We start from the raw sequence: 12,488 nt of genomic DNA on the forward strand, positions 1-12,488 counted from the left end.
ATCATAACCTGAGCCGAAGGCAGACACCGCTATTTTGAGCCTTTTTTTTTTTTTAAAGATTTTATTTATTTATTTCACAGACAGAGATCACAAGTAGGCAGAGAGGCTGGCAGAGAGAAGGGGAAGCAGGCTCCCTGCCAAGCAGAGAGCCTGATACGGGGCTTGATCTCAGGACCCTGGGATCGTGACCTGAGCCGAAGGTAGAGGCTTTAACCCACTGAGCCACCCAGGCGCCCCTATTTTGAGCTTTTTAAGAGTAAGGCACCCTGGGGCGCCTGGGTGGCTCAGTGGATTAAGCCGCTGCCTTCGGCTCAGGTCATGATCTCAGGGTCCTGGGATCGAGCCCCGCATCAGGCTCTCTGCTCAGCAGGGAGCCTGCTTCCTCCTCTCTCTCTGCCTGCCTCTCTGCCTACTTGTGATCTCTCTGTGTCAAATAAATAAATAAAATGTTAAAAAAAAAAGTAAAGCACCCTGTAGTTACACAGAGGGTGTGCCTTTTATTCCTGTGACGTAAGCTGTGACACATTTTAGTATGTATTAATAATTTTGAAATGCTTTCTGAAGTTGATAAACTTTTAAAGTTTTCTTTCTTTTTTTTTTTTAATATTTTATTTATTTGACAGAAATCACAAGCAGGCAGAGAGGCAGGCAGAGAGAGAGGAGGAAGCAGGCTCCCCGCGGAGCAGAGAGCCCGATACGGGGCTCGATCCCAGGACCCTGAGATCATGACCCGAGCCGAAGGCAGAGGCCTTAACCCACTGAGCCGCCCAGGCACCCCACAGGGCAGTCTAAGGCCTACTGTTTGATTTAATGTACTTTTTTTTTAAGATTTTTTAAAATTAATTAATTTTTGTTTTTAAATTTATTTGAGAGAGAGAGAGAGAGAGCATGAGAAGGGGGAGGGTCAGAGGAAGAAGCAGGCTCCTTGCCAAGCAGGGAGCCCAATATGGGACTCAATCCCGGAACGCTGGAATCATGACCTGAGCCAAAGGCAGACGCTTAACTACTGATTCACCCTGGCACTCCTCAAAGCATAGTTTTATGTTACTCTTCATTTCTGTCTCTTTGTATAGCCACTGTTTTCTGTTGTGTATTTTAAATTCTACATGTATTTTTTCTTTTTTTTTTTTTTTTTTTTTTTTTTAAAGATTTTATTTATTTATTAGTCAGAGAGAGAGAGAGCACAGGCAGACAGAGTGGCAGGCAGAGGCAGAGGGCGAAGCAGGCTCCATGCCGAGCAAGGAGCCCGACGTGGGACTCGATCCCAGGACGCTAGGATCATGACCTGAGCCGAAGGCAGCCGCCCAACCAACTGAGCCATGTATTTTTTCATCGTTTATCACTTTTAGACATTTCTCTTAGTTTGCTTGTAGATCTTAAATTTTGTCAACATTGCTTGTCTCCTTTTGCTAGTTAACTAGTGTCGCTAGTTATCTGAACCTGTTTTTCTCTTCCTGGATATTTCCTGAGATCTTAAAGCTGTTGGTATCATTGTTTAAGTAAAAAAACTCAGTTATTTGGAAACTCCTTAATAAGAATTTTATATTTGAAACAACTGTTAAGTCACATGATAGGTAAAACAGCTACTCAGTCCATGGGAAGAGGTAAAAGTTGTAGTTATATTAATTACGGTACAAGTTAGGATGCCTAATGAAGAGATTTCAGAATGAAGTGCCTTGAATGTCAGTCCAGAGGTCAAGGCTGGCAGGGCGGCTCTGCTGCACGTGGTCATTCAGGGGCCCAGTATCTTCTATCTTGTTACCTTACCATCCCTTCAAGTGGTCTTCTTTTTTTTTTTTTTTAAAGATTTTATTTATTTATTTGACAGACAGAAATTACAAGTAGGCAGAGAGGCAGGCAGAGAGAGAAGAGGAAGCAGGCTCCCTGCTGAGCAGAGAGCCCAATGCAGGGCTTGATCCCAGGACCCTGGGATCACAGCTGAAGGCAGAGGCTTTGACCCACTGAGCCACCCAGGCGCCCCTCAAGTGGTCTTCTTGTTTGCATGTCGGAACTGGTTGTCTGCCATATTCACATTCCAAACCATAGCAAGGAGGAAAGAGAAGATCTTTAGGGAGAGACCCACAGATTGCACACATAGCTTCTGCTCGTATTCCTCTGACTCAGGCTAATCATTTGGCTCATTAAGCTGCTAAGGAACTGGCAGATATGGTTTGCAGTTGTGTGGCTATTGACCTAGCTAGAATTTAGGAGGTTTTATTTATTTATATTTTATTTTTAAGTAATCTACATACCCGGTGTGGGGCTTGAACTCAGCCCTGAGATCAAGAGTCGTATGCTCTACTAACTGAGCCAGTCCGGTGCCCTAGGAGGCGTTATTATTAAAAGAAATAAGAGAATATATATTGGGGTGGAGGGAAAGGTGGGGGCATAGCCACTGTTTTTGCCACATAGGTGAAAACAGAGAAACTAGGGAGAGCTAGAAAGGGAAATTTGCTTTTGATCTGAAATCTGAATTAATTCTGACTTGTAAGTAAACTAAAGTTACAGTTTTTAAAAATTACTGGGAAGAAAAGTCAATTATTTATTTTGGTATTTAGTTGAAAAATTGTAGTCAATGGGGAAATGTACTGGCATGTAACAAACTTTAAACTGAAAAAATACTTTTATGTTTTTAGGTTTTACACATCTGTAAGTAGACTTTTGGAGCTCTGCCAGCCAACTCAATGGCGTCCTCTACTACTGTGCCTCTAGGATTTCACTATGAAACAAAGTATGTTGTTCTCAGCTACTTGGGACTCCTCTCTCAGGAGAAGCTACAAGAGCAACATCTTTCCTCACCCCAAGGTATTGTCTTTGGCTCAGGTGATTATATTAAGTAGTAGTAATTACTTCACATGTAAAAATACATATATCTAAATAATTTGTATCTGTGATTATAAGATCAAATAATACTAATAATCTTTTAAAGAATAACCCCTCATCCCATCCCTTCCCAACCCCTGATTCATTCCCAGAAAAGACTTTTTTTTTTTTTAAAGATTTTATTTATTTATTTGACAGAGACCATAAGTAGGCAGAGAAGCCGGCAGAGAGAGAGAAAGAGGAGGAAGCAGGCTCCCTGCCGAGCAGAGAGCCCGATGTGGGGCTCGATCCTAGGACCCTGGAATCATGACCTGAGCCAAAGGCAGAGGCTTTAACCCACTGAGCCACTCAGGCGCCCCCCCAGAAAAGACTTTTTTTTTTTTTTTTAAGATTTTATTTATTTATTTGACAGAGAGAGATCACAAGTAGGCAGAGAGAGAGGAGGAAACAGGCTCCCTGTGGAGCAGAGAGCCTGATGCGGGGCTCGATCCCAGGACCCTGAGATCATGACCTGAGCCGAAGGCAGCGGCTTAATCCACTGAGCCACCCAGGCGCCCCCAGAAAAGACTTTTAATGCTTTTTAAGAGTGTGGTAATTTGGGGCTCCTGGGTGGCTCAGTCATTTAGTGTCTGTTCAGCTCAGGTCATGATCCCAGGGTCCTGGGATTGAGCCCCACACCGGGCTCCCTGCTCAGCGGGAAACCTGCTTCTCCCACTTCCCGTGCTTGTGTTCCCTCTCTCACTGTGTCTCTCTCTGTCAAATAAATAAAATCTTAAGAAAAATTAAAAAAATTGTGGCAATTTGGGATGCCTGGGTGGGTCATTTGGTTAAGCATCTGCCTTAAGCTCCTAGGGTCCTAGGTTTGAGTCATGATCCCAGGTCCTTAGGTTTGAGTTCTGCATCGGCTCCTTGCCCAGTGGGGAGCCTGTTTCTCTGTCTGCCTGCTGCTCCCCCTGCTTAAATAAAATCTTAAAAAAAAAGGAGTGTGGTAATTTAAATGATTGTTGTTGGTACATGTAAAAATGTATTAAGTACACGTAAATAAACAGAATTCTATCTTTCTTTAGAAATTTCGTCCTTGGGGCTCCTGGGTGGCTCAGTCTGTTAAGCATCTGCCTTTGGCTCAGGTCATGATCTGTGGGTCCTGGGATCAAACTCTGCATTGAGCTCCCTGCTCTGAGGGGAGACTGCTTCTCCCTTTCCCCCTCCCCGCCACTTGTGCACAAGCTCTCTTTCTCTCTCAAATAAATAAAATCTTTTTTTTTTAAGATTTTATTTATTTATTTGACAGAGACCACAAGTAGGCAGAGAAGCTGGCAGAGAGAGAGAAAGAGGAGGAAGCAGGCTCCCTGCTGAGCAGAGAGCCCGATGTGGGGCTGGATCCCAGGACCCTGGGATCATGACCTGAGCCAAAGGCAGAGGGTTTAACCCACTGAGCCACCCAGGTGCCCCACAAATAAAATCTTTAAAAAAATTTTCATGCTTAACAGAGATTAGAATTATGTAATTGTTTTATTTTATTATTATTTTTTAAAGATTTTATTTATTTGTCAGAGCATAAGCAGGGTGAGCAGCAGGCAGAGGGAGAGGCAGACACCCCGCTGAGCAAGGAGCCTGATTCGGGGTTGGATCTCAGGACCCAGAGATCATGGCCTGAGCCAAAGGCAGATGCTTAACAGACTGAGCCACCAGGTACTCCTGCAAAATAACTTTAAAAACTCATAAGAGATACTAATTATTTATTATTATTAATTTATTTATTTAAAAAAAAATTTTTTTTTTAAAGATTTTATTTATTTATTTGACAGAGAGAGATCACAAGTAGGCAGAGAGGCAGGCAGAGAGAGTGAGAGGGAAGCAGGCTCCCTTCAGAGCAGAGAGCCGGACGTGGGACTCGATCCCAGGACCCTGAGATCATGACCTGAGCCGAAGGCAGCGGCTTAAACCACTGAGCCACTCAGGCGCCCTAATTTATTTATTTTTAAAGATTTCATGTATTTATTTGAAAGAGAGCGAGAGTGAACACAAGCAGGGGTGTGGCAGGCAGAGGGAGAGGGAGAAGCAGGCTCCCTGCTGAGCAAGGAGCCCGATGATGCAGGGCTCAAGCCCACCACCCTGAGATCATGACCTGAACCAAAATCAAGTGCTGCCTTTGGCTCAAGTCGTAATCTCAGGCTGGTGGGCTTGAGCCCCATGTTGGGCTCTCTGCTCAGCGGGGAGCCTTCTTCTCCCTTTCCCTCTGCCTCAGCCTGCCACTTAGCCTGTTTGTGCTTTCTCTCTGTCAAATAAATAAAATCTTAAAAAAAAAAGATAGTCAACTTTTTTTTTTTTTTAAGATATTATTTATTTGATAGAGGGAGAGATAGAGAGAGAAAGAGCACAAGCACAGAGAATGGCAAGCAGAGGGAGAAGCTGGCTCCCGACTGAGCAGAGAGCCCGATGCGGGACTCCATCCTAGGATCTGGGATCATGACCTGAGCTGAAGGTGGATGCTTAACCAACTGACCCACTCAGGTGCCCTCAGCTTCTATTTCTTTCTTTCTTTCTTTTTTTTTTTTTTTATTTGACAGAGAGAGAGATCACAAGTAGGCAGAGAGGCAGGCAGAGAGAGGAGGAAGCAGGCTCCCTGTGGAGCAGAGAGCCCGATGCGGGGCTCGATCCCAGGACCCCGAGATCATGACCTGAGCCGAAGGCAGCAGCTTAATCCACTGAGCCACCCAGGTATTTTAGTTATTTATTTGACAGACACAGCGAGAGAGGGAACACAAGCAGGGGAAGTGGGAGAGGGAAAAGCAGGCTTTCCTCTGAGCATGCAGGGCTGAAGCCCAGGACCCTGGGATCATGACCTGAGCCAAAGGCAGAAGCTTAACAACTGAGCCACCTAGGTGCCCCTCAGCTTCTGTTTCTGACAAAAATTCATGGAACTGACAGTAATTAAGTTCATGACAGCAAATGAAGTTCGCTTTTAAAACTCCTGGTTCCTGGGGTACATGGGTGGCTCAGTTGGTTAAGCATTTGCCTTCGGCTTGGGTCATGATTGATCCCAGGTCCTGAGATCGAGTTGCATATCAGGCTCCCTGTTTAGCAGGGGTCTGCTTTCTCTCCCTCTGCCTCTCCTCCCTCTCTCTCTCAAATAAATAAATAAAATCTTAAAAAAAAAACAACCAAAAACTCTTGGTTCCTTATCATTAGATAGATTCAGATATTTTCCAGAGTACATACTGATGAATACTTCCGTGAATAACTATAAGTCTTGAATACTTTACATTTTCACAATCTCTGTCAAACTAATTTTGTCAAAAGAAGAAGGCTTTTTATGCTCCACATGTATTTTGCCATTATTGGTAACACATCTTAGCAGATTCCACTTTGGGTTATAGTGAATTAGTGCTTTCTCAATTTTTTGGAAAATCTTCTCACCCGTAATTATTCTGTGTAGGCATCCGATTCTTTAGTCACTTCACACTCGTCATGAACTCCTTGAATAAACAACAGCTGAGCAGTTTCACACAACTGTCAGTGCATCAAGAGCCAAAGAAAACCACTCAGAATTATTTGCCTTATATTGAGTTGACTACTGATGTTGTTCCCATTGTCCTCAACGCATTGAGCAACTATTCTCTTCAAAAGACTAATAATCTAAAACTTTTTTTTATGACACATCTCTTTAGCGGCTTTAACTGAACACAGTTTAATTAACTTGACATCAGTAAATGGCTTTCCTTGCTTGACTGACAGCTGAGCCATGTAGAAACTTTAGTTGCAGCCTCATTTTCATTTTTTATTTTTATGAAGAAATTCTGTGATAAGAAGTTCTATTTTAAATTTTCTAATTTTTCTGACTTGCTTTCCCTTGAGTTGGAAGTACTCTGATGGGTCTGGTAGTATCAGTGTATACTGCGTGCTTCTGGCATAGCTATAATGTCATTGCATAGTAAGTACAATACTTGGTCATCTAATTTGTAAGAGAATAATCCTTAAAAGCAGAATATTCAAAGTCTGCTTTTCTCTTGTTTTGACATGATGAGTGTATGCAGGTAAATAAAGGTTGCGGTATAGCGATATGGGTGGCAGTTGAAATGCCATGGGGTTATACTTGTGCCACTGCGGTATGCAATAGGCTATGCAACAGCGTGAAGCTATGAGAAGACCACACACAGGCTCTGTCGAACCATGGATTTCTGCCGTTGTAGCACAAAGCAACCATAGATAAAACATAAGTGAGTGTAGCTATATTCCAGTTACATTTTATTTATGGAGACTGAATTTCCTATAATTTTTATGTCACAAAATAGTAATATTTTTATTTTTTCTCAATCATTTAGAAATGTAAAAATCATTCTTGGCTCATGGGCTATAGAAAAACATGCAGTGGGCCAGATGTGGCCATGGGTTATAGTTTGCTGACACTTGGCTATCAGTATAGGGTACTTTATTTTTCTCATTACTATCAAGGAGCACAATCTGTTTATGCATAAAACTAAATGCTGTTATTGTTTATATTAAGCCCAGGTCTGTGTCGTTGTCACTTCTATTCTTTAATCATACTTCTTTTTCTGTTATAATGCTTTTAATATATATGAAAGCATTAAGAAAAGTAAAGAAGAAAAATTCTATAATCCAGTAATTAAAATGATGAAATGTTAACCTTTTTTTCCATTTATATAGGAACATACAAGTTTGAATTTATGGTTTATAAAAATGAGGTGGTACATATGCCATTTGGTTACATTTTAAAAACTAACAACATATTTAGGGGTGCCTGGGTGACTCAGTTGGTTAAGCATCTGCCTTCAGCTCAGGGCATGATCTCGGGGTCCTGGGATCCAGCCCCATGTCAGGTTCACTGCTCAGTGGGGATTTTACTTCTCCTCTCCGTCACTTTCCCTCACTCTCCTTCTCTCTCAAATAAATAAAATCTTAAATAAAAAACTGGGTGGCTCAGTGGGTTGAGCCGCTGCCTTCGGCTCGGGTCATGATCTCAGGGTACTGGGATCGAGTCCCACATTGGGCTCTCTGCTAAGCGGGGAGCCTGCTTCCCTCTCTCTCTCTCTCTGCCTGCCTCTCTGTCTACTTGTGATCTCTCTCTGTCAAATAAATAAATAAAATCTTTAAAAAAAATAAAAATAAAAATAAAAATTAACAACATATTTGAACATCTGTTCATGTCAGTAAATAAATATCTGTAGTCTCCTGCTTTAGAACATTTAGGGTGTTCATCAGCCTTCTTTGGAATGGGCACATGACAATCCCTTCAGTGAGCTTGCAAATTCCTTAAAACTTTTCCTTTTCAGTTTCCAGTTTCATTTACTTTGCCAAAACCTTCTTCTGGGGATGCCTGGGTGGCTCAGTTGGTTAAGCAGCTGCCTTCGGCTCAGGTCATGATCCTAGCGTCCTGGGATCGAGTCCCACATCGGGCTCCTTGCTTGGCAGGGAGCCTGCTTCTCCCTCTGCCTCTGCCTGTCAGTCTGTCTGCCTGTGCTCGCTTGCTCGCTCTCTCTCTCTCTCTGACAAATTAAAAAAAAAAAAAAAACAACAACCTTCTTCTGGTTAGTTATAGTCTGAGGTTTAGAAAAATATTATGTAATAGAACTTTGTGCAGTGATGAACATGTTCTCTATCTGCTCTGTCCAATATTGCAGTCATAAGTCACAGGAGATAGTTGAATACTTGAAGTATCTAGTGTGAGTAAGGAACTGAATTTTTTTTTTTTTTAAAGATTTTATTTATTTGACAGACAGAGATCTCAAGTAGGCAGAGAGGCAGGCAGAGAGAGAGGGAAGCAGGCTCCCCGCCGAGCAGAGAGCCCGATGCGGGGCTCGATCCCGGGACCCTGGGACCATGACCTGAGCCGAAAGCAGAGGCTTTAACCCACTGAGCCACCCAGGCGCCCCAGGAACTGAATTTTTAACTTCATTTCTATTTAAACTTTAAAAAGCTGATGTGACTAGTTACTAGTGCAGTATTAGACACCCAGGTCTAGAAGTCAGGTATTTATTTTCCCTTCTAAGCCAGCCCCTATGTTTATAATAGTTTGTTCACAATACCACCTGCTACCCAGGCTTGAAACATAGAAGTCATTCTTTAGCTCTGTTCTCTGCTTTCTGCCCTCTTTCTTTTTCTTTTTCTTCTTTTAATAATCTCTGCACTCCACCTGGGGCTTGAACTCACAACCCCCAAATCAAGAGTCACATGCTCTACTGACTGAGCCAGCAGGTGCCCCTCTTACCCTTTCTGTCAGCTATTACCAACTCCCCCAATTTTATGAGGATTCTCCCAATATCCTACAGGTCCTGCCTCAAATTACTGCAAGTGTCTCCTAATTTTTCTCCTTCATTTTATGTCTCCTCCATCCTGCATTTTGCATGCTGCAAGCATATTGAACATCCTAACATTGCCTCTTACATTGGAAACCCGCAGTTTTTCCATTCCCCTAAGGCTGCTTTACAAAACTTTCATTGGTTTCTTTGCTCTGGTCCCAGTAGTTATAGCATCTGATGTCTCTTACTGTTTTGAAGATTTTATTTATTTATTTATTTGACAGAGAGAGAGAGAGAGAGAGAGCACAAGCGGTGGGGAGAGCAGAGGCAGAGGGAGTAGCAGGTTCCCCACTGAGCAGGGAGCCCAATGTGGGGCTTGATCCCAGGACCCCAGGATCATGATCTGAGCTGAAGGCAGACACTCAACCATGCTCTGAAGGCAGAGCTCAACTGTGCTCTGAGCCACCCAGGTGCCCTGACATCTCTTACTGTTTATATTTTATTTTAATTTTTATCTTTATTTTAATTTTTGGAGAGAGCTTGAGAGCGAAGAGGGAGGGGCAGAGAGGATCTTAAGCAGGAAGAGAGAATCTTAAGCTGGCTCCATTCCCAGAGCAGCACAGAGCTGACAGAGGTCTCGATCTCATGACCCTGAGATCATGACCTGAGCCAAAATCAAGAGTTGGACACTTAAAGCAACTGAACTACCCATACCCCTCTACTGTATACTATTTTTTTTTTAAGATTTTATTTATTTATTTGACAGAGAGAGATCACAAGTAGGCAGAGAGGCAGGCAGAGAGAGAGGGAAGCAGGCTCCCTGCTGAGCAGAGAGCCCGATGCGGGACTCGATCCCAGGACCCTGAGATCGTGACCTGAGCCGCAGGCAGCAGCTTAACCCACTGAGCCACCCAGGCGCCCTACTGTCTACTATTTTAAACAAGCCATGCTTATTCCTCAAACTGTGGCACTCTAGAATGGTAGACTCCTGTGATAGCGATTACTAATGTTCACCCGTACCTAATTCTTATCTCCTTGTTGGGAGTATGGGAAAATTGCATTTAGGCAGGGCCATGTGAAATGTGAGTGGTGTGATTTGTGTCCCTTCTAGGTTGTGACATTTAAGAAGAAAGACTGACTTTTTAGAGGGAAAAATTAGGTTCTTACTGCTGTCTTTGCTTCTTTGCTATCCCATTTGTTATCTAAAATGTGATGAAGAGCTTATTCTCATGCCATGTTATTATAAATAGGATCTGTGGTAGCATCCATTGGTGTAATGTGGGTAGGGTTTTGTTTCAAGTTCATGAAGCAGTAAGCATGAGAAGGAGAGGTTAAGGGAGGTGACCCAATTCATGACACAAGATTTTTTGTCACATTGAATGTTTTTCATTTTTTTCCCAAGTCATGTGCTGATTATAGACTTTTCCATAGGTAGTTAACTCTATACTTTTCCAGAACCAGCCAGCTCTTCCAGACAGTGTTAGTTTGTGCTGAATATAGTAAACCCTGTTCTGGATTACATATTATGACTAGTCTTGCTGACTTGCATATTTGATGTCAAATAATAACTTCTGTTATGCACAATTTTGCACTTATTAACACAGAGTACCTTATTGCTGAAGTAATTAACATGGATTTATTAATAAGACCTTTCTTTCTTAAGTTAGAAAGGAGAGTAAGTTCATCTCTTAGGAATGTGACTATCAAATACATGTACCTGTGCTACTGGTTTGTTATTCACTCAGCTTTTTGTTTTTTAAAGATTTTATTTATGTATTTATTTGACAGAGAGAGAGAGAGAGGGACAGTGAGAGAGGGAACACAAGTAGGGGGAGTGGAAGAGGGAGAAGCAGGCTTTCTGCTGAGCAGGGAGCCTCCACGCAGGGCTCGATCCCAGGACCCTGGGATCATGACCTGAGCGGAAGGCAGATACTTAACTGAGCCACCCCAGGGCACCTGTGCTACTGGTTTGTTATTCACTCAGCCATTAAGCAGTCACTCCCCACGTTTCCTCTTCCCTTCAGCCCCAGGCAACCACTATTCTACTTTCTGTCTCTATGAATTTAACTCTCCTAGGCATCTCATTTGAGTGGACCCAAATAATATTTGTTCTTTTGGGTCTGACTTATTTCACTTAGATACCAGGATTCATCCATGCTATAGGATGGATGGAATTTCATTCCTTTTTTTTTTTTTTTTTTAAAGTAATCTCTGTGCCCAACATGGGGCTTGAACTCATGACCCTGAGATTAAGAGTCACATACTCTGCTGAGTGAGTGAGCCAGGTGCCCCTCATTCCTTTTTTAAGGCTGAATAATAGTCTAACATATGCATATCACACATTTTGCTTATCCATTCATATGCTGATGGGCATTTGGGTTATTTCTCCCTTTTGGCTATTGTGAGTAATGGCTGCTGTTAACATTGGTGTTACATCTGTTTGAGTCTCTGCTTTCAGTTCTTATGGGTATATACTCAGGTGTAGATTTGCTGGATCACATGGTAATTCTACGTTTAAGTTTTTGAAGAACTGCCTTACTGTTTTCCACAGTAGCTGCATCATTTTATATTCCCGTCACTAATACACAAGGGTTCCAGTTTCTCTGCATCCTCACCAATATGTGTTCTCTGTTTTTTGGTTTTGTTTTTGTTTTGTAATAGCCATTCAGATGGATGTGGAGTGTGGTGTCTCATCGTGACACCTCATTTCTTTCATCGCTGAGTAATATTCCACTTTATGGATGTACCATAGTTTGTTTCTCCATTTGCCTATTGAAGAACATCTTGATTGCTTCCAAGTTCTGCAGTCATGAATAAGGTTGTTTTAAGCATTCATGGGCCAGTTTCTGTGTAGATAGAAGTTTTCATCTCATTTGGATAACTACCGAGGAGCATGGTTGCTAGGTCATATGGTAAGAGTATCTTCAGTTTTGTAACAAACTACCAAGCTGTCTTCCACAGTGGTTGTATCATTTTGGGTTTCTACCAGCAATGTATGGGGGTTCCAGTTTCTCTATATCTTTGCCAAACTTACCATTATTGCTATTTTTGATCATAGCTGCTCTCTTGGGTGTGTAGTGGTATCTCACTATGGTTTTAATTTGCATTTCCCTAATGGCTAATGATGAACTCCTTATCATGTGCTTATTGGTCATTTCTATATCTTTGGAGAAATGTCTGTTCTTACCCTTTGTCCTTTTTTTTTTTTCCCCCATTTTATTTATTTTTTCAGCGTAACAGTATTCATTGTTTTTGCACAACCCTTTGTCCTTTTTTGATTGGGTTTTCTGTCTGTTGTTGAGCTATAAGAATTCTTTATTTTTATATATTTTTAAGATTTTATTTATTTTATTTGACACAGAGAGAGTACAAGGTGGGTGGGAGCAGGAGGGAGAGAGAGAATCA

At 42.1% G+C, this 12,488-nt stretch overlaps 1 protein-coding gene across 8 annotated transcripts in view; it reads left to right on the forward strand.

Annotated features, from left to right (window-relative positions):
• Positions 1-12,488, forward strand: part of BCL2L13 (BCL2 like 13) — an 85,523-nt gene that overhangs the window by 9,893 nt on the left and 63,142 nt on the right. For 5 of the 8 annotated variants that reach the window (XR_006819542.1, XM_046010970.1, XM_046010979.1 and 2 more), the window contains exon 2: positions 2,637-2,823. Coding sequence is in view for 7 of the 8 variants with exons in the window: in XM_046010970.1 (XP_045866926.1) it covers positions 2,685-2,823 (139 nt within the window). In the remaining variant the exon portion in view is untranslated. Of the gene's footprint in view, positions 1-2,636; positions 2,824-11,744; positions 11,996-12,488 lie in introns of those variants that run through there. The other 3 variants (XM_046010971.1, XM_046010972.1, XM_046010973.1) reach the window with 2 other exon arrangements.

The sequence above is a fragment of the Meles meles genome, chromosome 7 (assembly GCF_922984935.1).
Source record: "Meles meles chromosome 7, mMelMel3.1 paternal haplotype, whole genome shotgun sequence".
NCBI lineage: Eukaryota > Metazoa > Chordata > Mammalia > Carnivora > Mustelidae > Meles > Meles meles.